Raw genomic sequence first — 20184 nt, 5'->3', positions numbered from 1 at the left:
TGGCTTAAGGACAACAAAATCAGTGTTTTGGAGTGGCCATCACAAAGCCTCGAACTCAATCCCATAGAAAATTTGTGGGCAGATCTGAAAAGGCGTGTGCGAGCGAGGCGGCCTACAACCAGAATTCCAGCAGACTATTGCGAGAAGCTTGTGGAAGGATACCCAAAATGTTTAACCCAAGTCATATAGTTTAAAGGCAATGCTACCAAATACTAAGGAAATGTATGTAAACTTCTGACTTTGAAGTAATAAAAAATTCTCTAAGAAATTCTCTCTCTCATTATTGTGGCATTTAGCAAATAGAAATTATTTTGGTAATCCTAACTGACCTAGAATAGGAGAGTTTTAGTCTGATTTAACTTCAGACAGTGAGGAAAAAAGGTTTATGTTTATATTTAACACAGTGTATATAAACATCTGATTTCAACTGTATGTATTGTATGCTCTCACATCGCACATAAAGCAATAAAACAAATTGAAACCTTCTCAAACATACACTCTGATGAAATTGTATTTGCCAGTGTGACATCCCTGTGTTGAATATAGACATTTATCTGTCTCTTTCCTCAGGTTTCCAAATGAAAGACGAGGATTTCCAGCTGGATGCCACTGACAGCAAAAACTCCCTATTAACCAGCATGTTCACTGGTACTGTTTCTTTGCTAACAGATCATGTTCCAGTCAAGTAACTTCCTTCACTGCCTCTGAACCATGGTGATTTATTTTTTTTAGTTTACCAGATAAGTCTGGTATATATCAATATATTATAATTATTTTAACCTTCCCATTAATGTGGCATTTGTAACTCTGTGGGGGATCCTTGCAACCATATAATCTGTTGTAGGCATTCAGGGAAATGAAGATTTGCACTAAACTCATATTTGGGCAAAAGGCAGAAGCTCCCTTTCCAAAACACGAATTGTTGTCCCGAATCATTTTAAAGGTTTGTTCTCTAAGTGACTGAAAGTAAATCACTGGCACTGGTATGGCCATTTTGCTAACTACAGTAAAAATCTTTATCTGGGGATGCTACTGCTGCGCTAATCACTGTGCATTTTCATCTGAACATGTTGGATTGTTTACGTGTGAAGCTGAAATTCAACAAATTCAACATTGCTAAAGGCAATGGTGGATTAGCCCATGAACCATTGGGGAAGTCATTTCAATTTTATGGTGGCTATAGTTATTGTTGTTACTGGATTCCACAAATGAGGAACTAGATCAAGCAGAAGAAAAAACTCAAGGATGGCAGGAAGACAGAGGCAGTAAGACAACCCAACCACCCTGAAAAACAATGTAACTCTGCAAACTAGTGCAGTTCGTACACTCACTGCTCTGCTGCTCACTAAGTATCAGCATAGGCACCTGTCGACGCCAGATTTCCATTGGGGAGAGTATGAATCCTAGCTGTAGCTTTTTATTTTGTATAGCTGCATGGAACTGCCAGTCCCCATGACAAATGCTGTTTTTGTGCCACTTTTCCTTAGATCTTTAAAATGAAGTTGGAAAGAGAAAAGTTAGCAGTTAAACAGCCACATCAATAGGAAATGTAGTAGGTTAAAATAAACTGTGATTCTCCTTCAAGGTGTCAGGTAGGTTGTATATTCAAGAGAGCCAAAATTAAGAAACAATAGGGTTTGTAAAGTGATGAAGGGGGAGAGGATAAGGCCGTGCTTAGACTGGAAACACCCCCAGGTCTAGACATCGATGATGGCGTTTAGAAGAAGAGAATGCTGAAATGTTGCAAGGAATGAGGAGCGGACTCCCTGGATGTGAAGACTGGAGGTGACTGGGGTCGAGAAGAGTCGCAGCAGTTTTGAACTGAAACAACACCTGCCAGAGGACAAACATATTTAAAGTGTGACAGCAAAGATACGATTGGCTAATTGAGATCAATGGTTAATCTGAAAACTCCCATGCTTCACTGACTAGAAGGGCAGGAAGAGAGAGAAAGAGTTGTGAATGGTCAAGGATAAAGCCAGGGCATTTATCGGTATCAATTGCGCAAACTTCAGACTTACCTTCTTGGTAGTTTGGACTCAGTGAGTTTGACTCTGAAGTACAGACTCTGGCAAACAGAGGATGGCCATTTGGTAATTTGCAATAGCAACGTACTTGAGGACCTGGCTGTCCCAAGTCCACACAAGATCAGAATCAGCTTTAATGGACAAGTATGTGCACATACAGGGAATTTGACTCCGGTAACTTTGCTCTCTTGTACAGAAACAACTTAAATAAGTGAAAGAAAAATAAAATAAATCTCAATCTGTACACACAAAATATAGGATAAGAGCAGATATATACACCAAACCAGGGTTTTGTACAGTGACTATATACAATAGTGCAGAGTTATTGTTTATTGTTCATGTGGATGGTGTCACACTCTGTGACTGCTCAGAGTTCATCAGAGCAACAGCCCGGGGGAAGAAACTGTCCTTGTGCCAGGTGGTTTTGGCGTACAGTGCTCTGTAACGCCGGCCTGAGGGGAGGAGTCTAAACAGATTGTGACCAGGGTGTGAGGAGTCTGTGGAGATTTTACTGGCCCGCTTCCTGACCCTGGACCGGTACAGGTCCTGGATGGAGGGAAGGTCAGTACCAATGATTTTCTCTGCAGCCCTGACTGTTCTCTGCAGTCTGGTGGCGGATCCAAACCAGACCGTGATGGACTTGGATCAGGACAGACTGGACTATTGCAGTGTAGAAGACGATCAGCAGCTCCGGAGGCAGGTTGAACTTCCTGAGCTCTCTTCCTGAAGTCCACTGTCACCTCCACAGTTTTAAGCGGGTTTAGCTCCAGGTGGTGATGCACCCCTTGATAAAATGGGCGGGTCAAGAACACACTTGGTCAGATGCATACTTTGAATTTGAAACAGTACCTCAAGTCCACACGAATAGTTTCTGAGTGAACCAACTCTGAGCTTCATTAGTCTCAGCCCTTTGTGTATATATTTGTGTACCTCCCTGTCCTGAGTTTCCACTGTCTCCTAATGTCTCCTTGTTTTGTGTGTTTTTGATTGCTTTTTTTTTTTTTTTTTTGGCTGCTTCTGCTCGCCATTTTTCTCAGCTGGCTCATTTTTTGTGGAATCTTTTGTTTCTCCTGTGTGTAACGTCTATTAAATTGACCTTTTGTTTCTCATCGTGCCTCGTTCTCTCTGTGTCCTGCATTTGGGTCCTCTTTTGAACTGAACTCTGTAACCACATCCAGAGAGGAGACTGTCTCACAATCTTATATCGGAATAGCACATTGCTTCAGGTACGTGAAGCACGACCTTGGACATCCAGTCGGAAGAAAAGATTCATGCATTGGAGCTTCTATCAGATGTGAAAACACTGCACAACTGTTTATACAGAGTCTGTTTTAGTGCGCTGGAGAACTGCCTCTCCACTGAATCATCTGAAGGGTATTTCAGACAGCTTTTAGGTTGGTCTGAATGTGTTTCCTCACATGGAAGTTGTTGATAAAAAGAAATATAATGAATGACACCAGACTTGTTTTCGATTTTTCAACTTTTAACCATTAGTCCTGCATGAACATATGAACAACACAATTTAATTTTTTTGTGCCTGCAATTAGTGGTGTGCATACACTTACCTTCCGTGCATGACTGTCCTTCCATCTGTTCCTCTCCAGGTTCTCATGGTTCTTTTAACCTCCCTAACCCAGGGGGGAAAAAAACAATGGTTAACAACTTTTGTCATTTAGTTTTTTTCCAGTTTCATGTCATTAACACATGTAGGGTATTTTCAGTATGTGCCATTTGTTTTTTCAACAGCTCTGGTGAGCACATACATTATGTGCCTTAACACCACTGTTATCCAAGATAGATATTTTGCCCCGGGTAAATGCACTGGAACACTAAATCATATTAATGTCCTGTCTTTATAAAATATAAATTCAACAGAGATCATACCTGTCTTGTGCAGATGGTCTATGAAAGTGGTCATTAAGTGTTTATCCAGGATGTCTAAGTATTCCTCTTGTGTGTTTGTATGCAACCATGCTGCTACTATTGTCAATTCTTGATGTTCTTCCTTGGTGCTGATGTCACCTTTTTAAAAGAACATACATGAGATCTGTCTTCCCCTGACTTTCCCCCCATCTTTTTACCAGGTGGATACCATACACCGTACTATGAGTCAGACAGTATACAGTGATGGCTTCCGAGATCCTCTGCACAGCACACACAGCCTCTACGTAAGTAACCATAGCTACAAATTTCTTTACTGCAAAGATGACAAGCGTGATAATGGTAATGGTGATGATGATAATAGCTTATACTGATAGGAATTGTGAGTGGTTTATAATGAACCGTGTGCCCTGTCGTCACTGTAGCAACACAGGGGGAGCGAATACATACAGACAAATGAAAAATTCCAGTTGCTGATATTGTTGCAGATGCTGGTGCAAAACAAAAAAATGACACAAGGCAAAGAGACACACTTCCCCTACACTCTGACAAGCACTGCTCCTTTCAGCTTTATTGGTTATAAGCTTATAAATAAACCCACACGCTAGCAGACTCTGTAATACAGCATTAAGAATGAACGAATTCATACTATTTGAGACAGACAGACAAGACGGTGTCACTGTAGTTTAACTGTGTGCCCTTTCTTGCTCTGGATAGAAGAGACAATATGCCAGCCTCTAGCAGCTTCAAGTTCACTGCATGGCTTTCTTGTCTGGCTCTTTTGCACTTGCAACGTATTATTTAGGTCATTGCTTAGACATGGCAAGAAAGCTGTGCAAGCCCAATGAGACGAGCAGACATTGGTAAAGCTGCTGTTGGGGGACTGAGGATGGAGAGCAGGAACACAGCACATAAGGACCAAATCTGACAAACTTAACTTAAATAGCCGTATTTAGATGACTACTGCCGCTGTGCAGGAAGTGGAAAATGCTTTTTTGTAATTTGTTTTACCATACCATTGAGTCTTCTTGCTGTACCAGGTACAGTCGGTCAACAAGAAAACGATGCAAGCTCCTAACCCCCAGTAATCATGGCATGCTGCACTGCTGCTCCCTTCACCACATGGTTGGGACAGCCTGCTCTAGTTATCTTCTTACCACGCAAACCACAGAGTAAGAGCAGTGTTGACTTTGTATTTGTCAGAGTAACAAACACAGAGAGAAACAAAAGCCATAAACTTCAGGAATGAGGTTATGGTTCATTGTCAATCAGTCTCAACGAGAAGAGTTGCCTTCTCTCAGTACATTACTCTCATACAGCTATACCGTATGTCTAATCTCATTCTCACAGTGCTTTGTAAATACACGATTGGACCAAGGGCCCAATTTGGACCAGATTACTATCTCTATTTTTAATGTCGAAAAAAATAATTCTGAACATTACCTATATCATATTCAGTGTTGTCTGTTACAGAGTACAGAATACATGCCCTACTATGTTGTAACATATTCTGTTACATTGCTTACTTGAAGATTACTTCCACATTGAATTGAAAGTGTATGAATGCAGCAATTACACCCTGCAGCCTATAAACCCACAATAGCTAATTTCAGCCAATGTTAGCTAGAATGTCAAGTGGCACATCACTAAGCAACTACTTTAAAAAGTTAAGATTGCAAGGTAACCAGTAAAACTACTACCCCTGACTAATTAAAAAAAAAAAAAGAGCTTTCTTTAAGATGCATTTTCAGGTTGGAGGTGCAATCTTTGGAGGTTGCACTGCACAGTAATGTTGCGTTCTCCCTCCTCCTCCTTTGTTAATGTGAAGTGCTGGCTCTATTGCGATGGCTCTGGCTCAAGCTCCTGCTCCGACTCCATTATCTTGCTAATCAGGCAAACAGCTCAACCGTTTAACGTTGTAAAGACTTTGGTTGCATGGTCTACACTAGGGCTTCTGGGAGATGCGTGGAGTTGCCCTAATTTATTTGGAGAGTGAATGAACATGTGAAACATAAAAGTACCGTCATGTAATCCATTGATTTCAACGATGTAACTGTACCATCTGTTTAACTTGTAACCGTAACGGAATAGAGTTAGTCATAATTTGTATTCTAAATGTGTAACGCTGGTACATGTAATCCGTTACTCCCCAAAACTGGTTATATCACACTGCAACCTATCATATAAATAATTCTGAAACTACTGCCAGCTACCATAACAAAGAATTATCTTTAGCCACAGGAAGAACAAGGATTTAGTAACCTGGAGTCAGTTTGGATTACCTGAAAAGACTGAAGACACAAAGACAAACTAAATCCACAGAAGAACATGTTCTCAAAGGACACTTCGGGATGTGGCCCATGTGCCAAAAATCAGACCTTCTGGTTCATGGACTCTATGTACTGAGCTGCAGCCCCCCATAGAAACGAGCTAGTAAATATACTGAAACATTTAGGAAGTTAAGGACCTAATATTCTTGGTTGGTTAAGAACATATTTTTTTTTCCTTTTGACATTGTTAACATCCTTATGAGTTCTGCACACCCTGCAACACCACACCCTGCAGCTTCAATTCTCTGCCTCTCTCTCTTTGCCAGGTAAATGGGGACTGACATGACGTTCCAAGACCTTGTGGCCACCCCTAATGAGGAGCTGGCCAGTATACATTCTGATACCTCAAACCGAAGTCCCCACCCCCAGCGTCAGCGCAGTGTTATCATGGACCACAACTGTTCACAACCCTTCCAAAAGTCCTCCAGCGTCCAACTCCAACAGACTCCGTTTACAATGGCGTGAACCAGTTGGAGTTGTGTTCTCTAGATGGATCAGAGGAACCTGATGAAACAAAAGACCACAGATGCAACAAAACACTGTTCTTAACTGTAGGATGTATGGCTGAGGTGAAAAGTTAGCCTCAATCCGAAGTAAACTGTGTGACCCACATGACACTTAGAGAAACTACAGAGAACTGGGATAATTCAGACATAATTCTGACGTATATTCAGACTTACAATTAATGTCTTGGTGAAATGCTTAATGATGTCAATTCTGGCATTGTGTCAACTGGTGGAAGGTTGCCAATGGATTTTATGTGGTTTTAATATTGCAGTTCAGTTTCAATCCACTTTTAGTTATACAGTGGTAGTATCCATTCAAAGTGTATTCAAGATGCTTTACAGAACCCAGAACCTGAAACGCTGAAGTGTCAAGGAAAAAGCCCTTGCTCTTCTTTCAGTACTCTCCAATGAGGAAAGGCCAGATCAAGAGTAGTCCATGTTTGTCTTCTCCTTTAATTACTTCATGATTTAGGGGTGGAAAAATGGCCACTTGAGGCTGGCTCCAAATCCCCACTGACCTCCATCTTAACATGCCCTGCAGAAATAAACATTTTCCAGTTTGTGCAATAAACGGTTTTGTCCTCTATCTCCATTCATGACCACTTTGTGAGGGCTGATTTGATTTTATAACTCGCCTGTTAACATTCTATGTAGGCTTAACGTAATTATATATAATTTAGAAAGCGGCTGCTTTATGTGACAGGTGGGTGCCCTCACAGAGTACTACTGTACTTGCTGGCTTAACTCCACTCACTCTCCATCTACTCACCCATTTTTGAATTAGCCAGGAGTTAGGAGGAGTCTCGTACTAGCAAGATGGTGACGGCTGGTGCCACCCATACTGAGCTTCCAAATTGCTCTTTCGGAATCAAATGGGTAACATATTCTGTCTTGGTCTTTTCCTGAGAGCTGTTGACTGATGATTGTAATGATTGTGATGAACTGTATTGAATCCTCCCTTTGTTACTTACAAATTTGGAAATTAGAAAAAACGTGACTCTACCCATCAAACCATTTACATCTGGGGGATCCCTAGGCTTTCCCAGCCTTGTTAAGATATTTTATCCCTCCAGTGAATTCTGGGCTTGGCCTGGGGTTTCCTCCCAGCTAGCCACGACTGGTAATCCCAGGAGACATCCTCACCGAATGCATGAACCACTTCAACTGGCCCGTTCAATGCCAAGGAAGATGTTTAATAATATATTCTGTTTCTCCCCCTAAATCCTACATACTGGTCTTTTTTAAGGGATTGTTTTAGTATATAACATACATATTCTATAAATAATTTCTTTCAGTAAAACGCTGATCTGGGAACATGTGATGTTTCTGTGTTCATGGAGGTTTGTAATTGTTTTCTTTTTTGATATGTTACTTATAAGAATATACAATTTCAGTTGAACACATGTCCAACTACAAATAGTAAAGGTCTTGTATTTGTATACACCTCTTTTCTACATATTGGTCCGTGGACCCAACAATACATCTACCCATTAGTTCACTTCGTGGACAGCCCAGTCTACCTACTGAGCCACAGCCCACTACAATACAAAGTTAAATTTAACAGTGGGATGAATGGACATGACAGAGGCAAGTGTCATTTTAGCAAATACTGACTTTCATACTTTCATGTTTTTATATGAATGAAAGTGGCTGGTTTTATGTTCCTGTCATGTTTTGTTTCTGTGACTTACCATCATTGATTAAATGCAGAGGAGTATTTGCAATGTTGCTTACTTTTGTACCTCTTTAATATGACAAAAAAAAAGTATTCACTCATATATTAAGACCGAGTTTGAGAAAGAAAACTGTTTTCTTCATCTAATACATTTTTACTTTTTTAAGGTAAATATTGCTGTGTTCAAGTAAATATGTCGTCTTCATTGTCCAACTTATACGGAGAACTTTATAACCGGACAGACTCCCTGTGTTAGTCAGTATGCTTATTCAGAAAGAAAATAAACCTTTGCTTGAATGTGCTGACTACACTTTATTGTCGCTGGAAAAGGTAAGAGTGGTGAAAGTTAAATCCAACAGAAGCAGTTACATCATTCATGGTGATTTCTGTTTCACCCAAGATATGAAAAACTTCTCTAAATGATTTAATTCAAATCCACATTAAGTAAGTATTGACAGGACATGAACTTTTTCTCTGCAGTCTTCACTTGTATGAAGTATTTAAAGACTTTAAATGTTTGCATGTGACACCTCAGGTCTAAACAACTCTGATCTCCACACTTTCAACAGTATCTCTACTTCACTTCTGAGGAAATGTTACAGTTGTCATACTAAAAACCTGCACTTTACAGTAAGCAAGTCACGAATGATGATGACACAATCTCTAAACTTGGCTCATTCTGGTTCCAGTGATGCTCATCATTTTTTATTTTATTTATTTATTTATTTTTGCTTGTGGAATAAAAAGGCAGCAGCAAGACAGAAAACGAGGAGAGATGTCTGGCCTGATCAGCCGGTCAGACAGCTGTCTTGCCGATAACTCACTAGGCGATGAATTGCCTGAAAGCGCATTTACAGCTGGTGTCTGTTTGCGTAGCTCTCTGTGTACACAGAGAGAAGGATTATGCAAATTCAACCAACCCAAAGGCCGCAGGGCCATGCTTGTGTGCAGTCCTTCCGCCTCCTGCATGAAAATACAAGAAATGTGGACCACCACATTTTTAACAGGCAACTGTTGGCATCCAGCTATGACCAAACTTACACCGTGTGGCCGATATGTATTTGATCAATACTTGTTCCACCAGACAAATCAGGTGCTACACTAAGATACAGGTGACAGACCTCCGTTGCAGTTGAGCTAAACCTAAACATTAAGTGCAACCTAGTTCTTATTCTAGTAGTTTGTGGCTGACGATAATAAGGATGGAACCACCCAAGAGATTTTATGACCGATGGACCAATGGATAGTGCTGCTGTGGAATTTTTTTTTTTAAGTGACCCTCATTCTTAAATCAAAATTCCTCGAACATACACACGCAGGATCAAAAAACAAAACCAGGAGTATATAAAACTGAAAATGAAATGAAGGGAATAGGGAATGAGGACCACTGGGGACCCTAGAGTGGTGCGACAGGGTTAAGTTAGATTTTACTTAATGATTGTCTATTTTGTTGGCATCAACATGGTCTTCTAACAGTTAATCCTTGATGAGGTCCAAAAGCATGTTAGGCTGTAAATGAAATATATACATCTCTGTGTATACATACAGTTCTTGACAGGTGTTGACAGAGCACACAGTTTAACTGATGATCCTCACAGTATTGAGTGTTTCCAGTCATTCTCTTGAGGCAGTGTCTATGATGATCTGTGAATTCAGAGAGTGAAAACTGGCCTGTCAACACCTGAATGAATGTTTCGCCAAGCACACCTCTTCATTTAACCCACATAAAGTGTTGGAACATCTCTCCTGTAAAACGTAAAGGTGACGTCAGGTTACCTCAAAAGCCCTTATCTGCCTGTCAAAAGCTGAAGAGGAGGCGTGGACTGAGCCTGACTGTAGCCAAAGTCGCAGGCTTTTATCTTCTTCACAAGCTCAGCAGCAGCTTCAGGACATGCCTTTGATACTCTTTTGTCCTCCCCATTCCCTTCCATTCTCCATTTTTCAACTTCTGCCTCTCTGTCTTTGTCTCTTTTTCCTCGCCTACTCCCCATTCTCTCTGGAGAAATCAGCCGGCCTTCACCCTCTCAAAGCCTCTTATCTACGAGATGTCACTTCTCAATTTGGCCTGTCTGAGCTGTTTGCTGGTGGCATGTGTATTGATTTTTCTGTCAACAGTGGGAGTGAAGCGAACTCTTAAATGAAAGCCTTAAAGCCCGGGCCCATTTTCAAATGTCAAGAATTTGGTAGACAGGTCTGTTAATTTATGTGCAACCACATGCTGTAATGTTTAACGGAAAAGTTAAAAATAAAAAATAGTTATTATTTGATTGTATAGTACCTGCACAGAGATATGGATCCCTTGTCTAAATGGCACTAAAATATTAAACAACAAATTACGCAATAACAGTGAACAGAATGCTCGATGACAACAATGATAATATAATTAGCAAAGAAAATACTCTTAGATAAATGACTGCATAGTAAAAGCTCAAGAGCTGAGCCATTTCCTTAAACTTAAACTTAAACTTAAAACTTAAACTGAATTTTCATTACAATAGCTTCTTTCAGTGTATATCTACCAAAATGGTCTTGTTTTTATAAGGCGTTTTTCTTCCTATTGGTATTCAAAGTGCTTTGCAGTCACAGTGACATATCTACCCACTCGCTCACACAAGCACACATAAATTCATGCACCAGTGCCAAGCACTGGGAGCAAGCAGGGGTCCAGTGTCTTCCTTAAGGATGCTTCGGCATGCAGCATGTTCCGGGGATGAAACCATTAACCCTTTGGTTTGTGGACAACCCACAGTACCTACTGAGTCAAATAGTCTGCATGATTAACAGACTTGTTAACCTTATTGCCAGGATAATGTCTTTTGTCATCTGATTCCAGCAGATGACTGGTAGGATGTTGAATTCCTACTACTAAGCTGGTTTCTAAAAACAAAGTCCCATAAATTGAAGTATGTTCCCCTCCTCAACAGTTTAAAATATTCTCCCATCAAAACCACCACTAAGCTAAACAGAAACAGTTTACAACTGAATGTATTTGCATCATAGTATTTACCACTAGATGACCAAAGTAATGCTGCATATAAAAACTGAAGCGATGAGATGCTAACATTACTTAGAAAATGTACCCTTCATTTCATTGTACAACATGTACATGTGACTTGGGGTTTTGTTGCATATGACATGTGGTAGATACACAGTGGGCTTATAACATCTATCTGCATGTGCTGTGCCTATCCTGCCATTATGAGCCTCTACTGAAATTGATGCAATTATTCATTCATTCTGGACTAGGATAACAGAAGACGTTATCCTTGCAACAAGATTAACAAGTATGTTAATCATGCAGAATATAAAACCAGCATTTTGTGTAGATATACACTGAAAGACAAGAGAAAAGCTATTGTTCAGTTCCACTCAGAATTGACAGGTAGATTTTTACCTTGCAGTGTCGAAGGCACAGTTCTTCTTTAGGGCTTTCTGGGTTACTTTTACTCAGAGGATCTCAGATTGGATAGCTACAAACTCGCAATGGTAACAAACTTAGCCTGTGGCAAAACACAGCACGACTCTCAGTAGAAGCATATCTCTGCTGCGTCAAAACAATGCAGGTCTGCGGGGAGACACTGCTGCAAACTGGCAAAGTGCCACCTTCATTCATGTCTGCCCAAGCCCAGCAGTGAATAGTTTGTCTGAGAAATTTCACGTCAAGAGAATACTCCAGTGAGTCAACCCTGGACAATAAGGAGCTGAGAGGAAATGGGAGGACTGGAGTGCTGACCTGTCACAACCCCCCCGCCGCCTCGGGTCATGTTGATGTGAGGGTGTAGCAGCCCATGTTCCATTTTCAGAACTGCTGGGTGCTGTGTCCCAGGGGGCAACAGATGAGGCCATAGCCACGTTCAAAATGCAAGATGGTTAGATGCTCAACAATTCATGTATTCTAGTGTGAGACATTGTGGTGTGTATGAATCATTACTTCAGTCTCTAAACATGCATTTGCTTTAAACTATGCTGATGGTGTGTTTTTACCAGTAAACATAATATATAATATATTTTATATGTTAACATGTCCCATAAATTAGCAAGAGATGCAAGGTTTTAAAACCAAATCCACTAAGGAAGTAAAACTTCAGATTAGAATTTCATTTAGGGATTACTGATGTTTTCTGATAATATGAAGCATGTTCTCCTCAATCCCAGTTCTTCAATCTAAACTACTGCTCAAGTTAAAACAAACACTGGATTCCTAAAAAACTTGACGATTTGAGGATAGAAATGTTTAATGAATTGCTTTTGTAACTCAGCTTTTACCAAATTATGACATTTTATTACAGAAAAATCATCATATATCATCATAGAAAAGGATAATCTAATCTACTCTGTGTATTTACTCTATGTTTGGCCCTTGTGTTTTTCCACCTGTGATTATTACCTGTAATATCCACATGAATACCAGGTCCAAGTTATCCTGACACACACAGGGTTCAGATTTCTGCTGGCCCTATCAACAGACATTCTGGTGGAATGGATTTGGCAAAGCCCAAAACAGTTGAAACTGACAACATAAGTAAAATGTTCATTGGCAACATATTCATTTTCCACTAGACTATATGATCTTGCAGTGCAATGTCCTATTGTAGTGACTTGTACAACTCCAGTTTTTTATGGTTTGCTTAGACACACCCTTGGGGAGGGAAAGTGGTCAATTTACAAATAAAACTGCAAAAGTGATGTTTTCATTGGCATAAGTACAACCATTACCACCACACTATAACCATTATAACTGTACTTATGTTATCAAAGTTGTGACTCTAAATGTGAGCCCTACTCGCTGGTGCTGTGCAAGTCCACCAGTCCACTCCAACTACCTCTGAACATAAATTCACCAGTATTTACATCTGTCAACAAAAGTAAACTCAGGAAACAATTTAGCCACAACAAAGAGCACATTCTATCACATTCAGAGATTCTTTTACCGAAACAAATTGTAAGAAATTAAGTTGTTATAACTGACGTTGTATCGTTTTCATCCCATACCCTTCAACACTTCTCCCTCCATTTTATCCATTTGTCTTATGACATCTCTACCGATAAACTTATTTGCATCAATTAAGGTGTGATCTTTGTTAGTGAAATAGTATTTCAAAGAGCGAAAAGCTTGGTTCACCTCTATCTCTCTACGTACATATACTGTACACATGGACCAATCTTTGAGAACTCTCTCACACCCCATATTAAGGTAAAAATTATAAATCTCAACATTTAAAGAGGGTCATTCTGGAGAAGACTTCAGACTGCACACATCTCCGCTGACTCTTCAAAACTTAAACAGCGGTGCAGTATCGTTAGCTTCACCAAATTGACAGTCATCAATAATTCCAGTTGCAGGACAATAAATCTGCCTCAGCTCTCCGTGGACCGGATTTACCTCCATAAATCAAGAAGATTAGTCAGAAATATATCACAATCCCATGTCAGGATTGTCAGGCTAAATGACGTTTATGTCGATGTATCACGGTGATAAATCTGTGGACTGATGATAAAACGCGACATACAATATGGAACCTTTCTCATTGGCAAGTGACATTAGTCCAGTAAAGGATGCATGTAAAAATAGAATATGCTTATGACAGAAAAAGAAAGGGGTCTTGATAAAATGTTGAATTTCAAAAAGAGTTTTCCGGAGTTTAAATTCTAGTCCAGAATGAAGCAGAACTAAAATACCTGTGTTAGGTTATTGGTTTGTTAAGGCAAGAATATGGTATAAGTACTTTCCTTATGAGGTCAAAAGAGAGTCCTACTAAATATGACAATGTGTTATTTGTGTAATTTGCTGAATAGACTATGTTTCAAATGTCTGTTAAAGGTCCCTTTACAGTCAAACCTATAAGCAAAATTAGTTGAGAGTGACATTGTAATTTTAACTTTGACTCTTAATTCGCTGCTGTGGCTCTACTGATCACTAGCAGTCTTCCCCTGTCTGGATTATACTGGATCAGCATTCCTTGCCCAGGTCCCTGGGGAGGTGGTGGTAATATACCTGAGGCGAGGGGGTCTGAGAGGAGTGACCAGCAAGGTCTCAAGTGAAGGGCCTATCAGTCACAGAGCAGTGAAGCTGCTCTATGAATCTCATTACTGCCTGCCTGTTGGGCTCAGCTGGTCCTTGGGTGAGCAGGGTGAATAGAGGGACATTTTTACCTTAAAATAATCCTCTCAGGCAATCTGGGAAGCAGAAATGAGAGGCTAACTTTAAGGAAGGGAAGGTCTCGAACTCAGAGAAGATACATCTGACTGGGTTCAGTGTCTTTTATTATTCTTGCTTCAGATGAGAAGCTGTGGTACATTTAAGGGCCAGTTTACTATGTTCACTCACCTATTCACTCACTTTACTTCCAAAGACCTTCAATAGAAGGGGTTTAAGATATAAAAGTTAACTATGATAAAAGGAGAACATTTTCAACAGGCTTTTTGGGGAAACAAAATGTGTGAATAAGATAAATAAAAATGTGGTAAGTTCCAATCTTTTCTAATGATATTTCTGCTTCTTTTTAGTCTAAACCAGTGATGGCTTGTGGCTGGTGAGGCATAGAATTATGAACTCAATGCCATTCCACACTAACTGGTTACATTTTATATCTCATATGAGCATTCTTCATGCACATATAGGTAAGGAATTTGGCCAAAGGAACAATGTCCAATCTATAGTAGTTAGTTAAGAGAGAGAATAAGAGAGAGAGCACATTTGCTGTCCTAATTCCACAGTTCATTCATGAGAGTACCCAGTGAGAAAAACAAACAATACAAATGGAAATATTTGAATTTATAACCAAATCGTTACACCCACACAGGATGGTTTCTGTCATTTTAGGTAGTGTAATGTGGATGCATGTTCAAATGTAAATTTTTCAGACAAGTTTTGTTTTAGTTAGTAATTTGATGCTATAGAAACAGGATGTGACATCATAGTGGGTGAAGTGTGGGTGGGTCACTGATAACGCAGCTTTGCACGGCTCCACTCTTGGACCGTACTGCACAGTCTCTGGCTCCAAACTCGCATGATGGTGTCACCCGTATCCCCGGGAAACTAGCGTCAGTTTGGCCAATGCAAGGAAGTGGGGACGCACTGTTCATATTTATGTACAGTCTATGGTTGCCCCACATAATTCCTAACCTAGGTCCATCAAACTTCAACCTGTTGGAAATATAGTTAAGTTGAAACACTAAAAAAAAAATATATATATATATATATATATATGTGCATATAGTTGAAGACACTAGTGTGGGTGTCCAGGTGTAATCTACCAGTGATTATTTTCACAGTACATTCATCTCGAGGGCTGTCTTGGATGTAAGGTGGTGTTGTACCTTCTCTGTGGTCACATGTACACAAAGGCTGCCTATTGTTTCTCTCCATTCTACCCGAGACCTTTAACCTTAGCTGTCAGTGTGATTGCTAACCTCTCCCAGAACCACTTACTTCACACACACACTGTCCTTAATAGTGCTGTGATTGTACTCTGTTTTGAAAACACAGCAGAATGTGACTGAGGCTGGAGACTCAAATGATAGGGGTTAGTGCTCTGTATGGTTTTGGTGGTAAATAAAACTACATGTCTTCCTCCCTACATCTCATACATTTTGAAGGTGTTCATTAAGTTAAGGTGTTCTGCCTGAAGCATCTGGTAGCTCATTAACACACTGCATTGCAAAATGAACAGTCGGTGAGCTGGTGATATAGCTACTGCTGTATCCAAAGTATGACACTCCTGTATCCTGTGGACATTTGTGGTCATTGTGATATGTAATTTGAATTGTGAACTGTATTTCATTGAACATTAAATGATCTTAAAATGATTTTATTTTTCGACTCATTTATTGACAAGTTCTTGGTAAGTAAGTTAGATTGCAACCAACACTGACAATTAACCCCTTAACGCCTGAATTGATTTTTCAGTTATATAAAGAAATTAATTATTTGTGTTTTTGCTTACCGGTCCTACGAGAAACTAGTGCTTGCAAAAGGTTCCTAGGAATTTTTTGTGCCTATGTCAGGCGCATCCTGCTGGGGATGGCTGCTGCCATCAAGGAGTTTCATTGCTATGGGGTGGGGGATGTCTAAGTAACATCCACATGAATGTAAAGTCCAAATGTTTCCCAGCATATATTACCCTTATTTTGATTCCCATAATTAATTAGTTGTGAGCAGAAAGCTAAAATAAATCACAAAGCAGCTGAGTGACCGATAACATTGCCTAAAATGTTGGCTCAATAAATTACCCTGCCATTATGCCACAGCATACCGGACTGAGAATATTAATATATATCATTATAGCTGGGGAAGTCTGTTTTGTGCATGAGTGATAGGAACCATCTAGAAGGCCTCTTCCTCTGCATTAATTACAGAAAATGACAAGTGAGCTGACACGTAGCAAGCTCATTATTCTGTCACATTCAAAACTGCGCAGCTTGTGTTTCTACCCGTAGTAGTTGAGGTTGCAGTAATAGTAAAGATATTAACATTGCATAAAACTTGCTTAGAATTTCGCATGCTTGTATATAAAATCTTTGAAACTTTGCATATATGCATTCTTGTTTGGGAACCTTTTTCTGTAAGTTTCATATGAAGCAGTTACCGTAGAGAAAATGTCTCAGGATTTAGTAAATCAGATTATTATAAAACTGCAGAAATAATTATTGACCTTTGTTTTGTCCCTGCTACTATTTGATTCCTCATATAATGATTCCAGATGTACAGTGTAAAATAGTGATATCCACCAAGACGCAATGAAAACAAAATAGGGACCACATTCAGATGCTTTAAACATATGAATTTAAAATATTTGATTGTAAGCTTCACCACAGTGTTTCAAGAGGCGTACAGACTGTCTGGGTCTGGAACCTTTTGAATGTTTTCTAAAATAATTGCATAGTTAAAAATAATATGGTTTAATTTAATCTAACTAAAATAAATGCACAGCCCTCATCTGGAAAAGGGCATGGGCAGCATCAGCATCTCATTTGCATTTAAACTTATAGTTGCTTAAACAACTTATGTGGAACAGAGATAAAGCAGGGGTGCACACCGATCAGTCATAACAATATGACCATGTTAGGCATTATGACTGCCTAATATTAGGTCTTGTTTGTCCCTCAAAAAAAAAAACAGTGTCTTTGGGTCCTATGGCTTGACAGGAGGGGCCTCTGTGGATCATCCCACAGATACTCAGCCACTCTAGCCATGACAAAGAGCACATTCTATCACATTCAGAGTTTTTTTTACCGAACAAATTGTAAGAAATTAAGTTGTTATAACTGACTCAGTATCCACCTTGGGGTGGGAAAGGCAATATGTAATCATTTCCAGAGGTAGCTGCTAGTAACAACCAACAACCGATAGAGGTTAGTGTGTAGCTGATTTTTACAATAACCTTATTAAGCATAGCCAGTGAATCATCCACTGATGGCCAGGGAGTATACATCAAACTTGGAAATAGAGCTGAGCTTCCTCTGATTATTAGAGCTTTGGTGTTTTGCAGTTAACATTTACCGAAAGGTCACCAAATGCCTTATGGCAACACGTGTTCTCATGGCTTTCTTCTCAAGTGCTCTCTTATTCTCAGGGGCTACCTCCCCCGCATACTCTGCTAGACATGGTTTGCACAGAAAACTGGCAGAATTAGAAATTTTAGATTACTGAATGGTGCTTTGAGAGAACAGGTTCTCAAATACCTAAAGACAACCAATTTAGAGACAAAATCTAATACATACACATACACCGATCAGCCACAACATTGAAACCACTGACAGAAGAAGTAAATAAACATCTTATGACAATGCACAATTTGGTCTGCTGGGAAACTTTTGGACCTGGCATTCATGTGGATGTTACTTAGACATGTAGCACCCACCTAGACCAGACCAGGAACCCCCACCCCATAGCAATGACACTCCTTGATGGCAGCAGCCATCCCCAGCAGGATGCGCCTGACACAGGCACACACACAAAAACGGTTTAGGAACAACTAAAAAAAACATGAAGAACATCACAAGGTGTTGACCTGGCCTCCAAATTCACTAGATCCCAAACTGATCAAGTATCTGTGGGATGATCCGCAGAGGCCCCTCTCCTCAACCCATAGGACCCAAAGGCCCCCACTAACAACATTCTGTTGCCAGACACCACAGGACACCCTCAGAAGGCCCATGTCCATTCTCTGATGAGCCACAACTGTTTTGGAGGCACAAGGGAGACCTACACAGTATTAGGTAGGTGGTCATAATGTTATGGATTAACATCATGAACATGCTGGATTTTGTGGAATAAAAAGTGTATCAGACTTTTTTTTATATTAAGTATGCAGACTAGAATTACCAGATATAAATCCACATTTTTTTCCTCTTTTTCAATCACCTTAGGAAGCGTTTATCACTTCCACTTGTCCATCACTGACCTGACCTCATTCAAAACTCATCTGTGGCCAGTAATCTTAGCAGTGCATTGGAGAGAGAATGGATAGGGTGGCAGCAGATTTAACTGAGATACATGTGCCCCCCCTCCTTCTTTCCCCAGTGACCAACAAGTTCCGAGAGTGTCTAATGGGAGCTGACACATCGTAATAACAGTAAGAAGCCTTTCCTGTCCTGTGTCATGCGCTGAGAGATTGGATCTCTCTTTGCGAAGCTGGGGTAATTTTCTCTTGCTGGAATACATTTGTGGGTGGTGAGTGTCAGGTTATCCAGGGTTACATGGGCAGAGAGAAATCAACACCCTCTCCCAGCAGAGTCACCTCCTCTGAAAATGTTTTGAATGATATTATATCAGCCAGAGAAGGAGGTAAAATGGCCTCAGTTTTTTTATCCTTTTGTTATTTTTCTGAAAGCTAATCTAACTAAATTGTGACTGTGTTGTTCTTACTGTTATTAAGCTCTGTTTGTTGACTGCTATCAGTGGTTTCAAACAAAGATTGCAGTGAAATTCAATGTATTCAGAGTATTTGCCTTCTCAGATGAACAGGTGCTCTATGCAGAATCAACACAGCTGCATGCCTCTTATATGCACTTATGCACTGATTTGTTGGAGACATCCTGGAGAATTTCTTGGGACTAGTGGATGCACTCCAGACTGCATGAGTAAAAGTCTACATTCTAAGCAGAGATCATGCATTTGACACTGAGTTGCAATGGGGGACATTATAGCAGCATTCTATGGTCAGAGTACCACTTGCTTTTTAACCACCTGTTCATGTCTGTATTTGTCTTTGCCTTTATGTACGTCACTAAATGAATCCACTAGGGGCTCCCAGATTAATGACACTGTATTGAACTTTTGTATTATTTACTCACTGTATTATTTTGTGGAAAATCGTTCTCAGTGGACTTGTGAGTGACAAAATTGCTTAGCCAACTCAGATACCAATCTCTCCTTGGTGTAGAGGGGGCAGTCTCCACTTAAACAAGCTAGGCTGACCTGCAGTTAATGTGCAGCATGGTGTTCTGTCATCCACATGTGGCTGACTATCTACAATTACAGACTGTATATAAAGATGGATGGTGCCTCTCCTCATAACTGAAGGCAAAGCACGTCATGCTCCCCCTTGTGGTTGGCTGCTGTATAGGTTGTAATCCAACCCACTCCATGGTAGTGAATGAGATATGAGTCACACAAAGAAAACAAGTACACATTAAATACATTTTGCCAAGGATAGTTTCTGTCATTGTCAATTGTCAGACAATTGTGTTACTTCAAATACAGAATGGTGAGATGTTTATTTTTTAAATATGACAAGTTAGTCGTTGTATTTACCTTATTT

At 40.0% G+C, this 20184-nt stretch overlaps 1 protein-coding gene across 1 annotated transcript in view; it reads left to right on the top strand.

Moving 5' to 3' along the window:
* The window catches only part of LOC311507488 (pre-B-cell leukemia transcription factor 1-like), a gene marked incomplete at its 3' end in the record, with an annotated part of 33255 nt that extends 29100 nt beyond the window's left edge, over nt 1-4155 (top strand). Inside the window, exons 8-9 of the mRNA XM_084571839.1 lie at nt 571-648; nt 4112-4155. Of these exons, the coding sequence (XP_084427965.1) occupies nt 571-648; nt 4112-4155 (122 nt within the window). The remainder of the gene's footprint in view (nt 1-570; nt 649-4111) is intronic.
* Between the last annotated feature and the right edge of the window lie 16029 nt (nt 4156-20184).

Source organism: Chelon labrosus, assembly GCF_963514085.1.
Source record: "Chelon labrosus genome assembly, chromosome: 22".
Taxonomy (NCBI): domain Eukaryota; kingdom Metazoa; phylum Chordata; class Actinopteri; order Mugiliformes; family Mugilidae; genus Chelon; species Chelon labrosus.
This window is presented reverse-complemented; position numbering and strand designations above follow the sequence as displayed.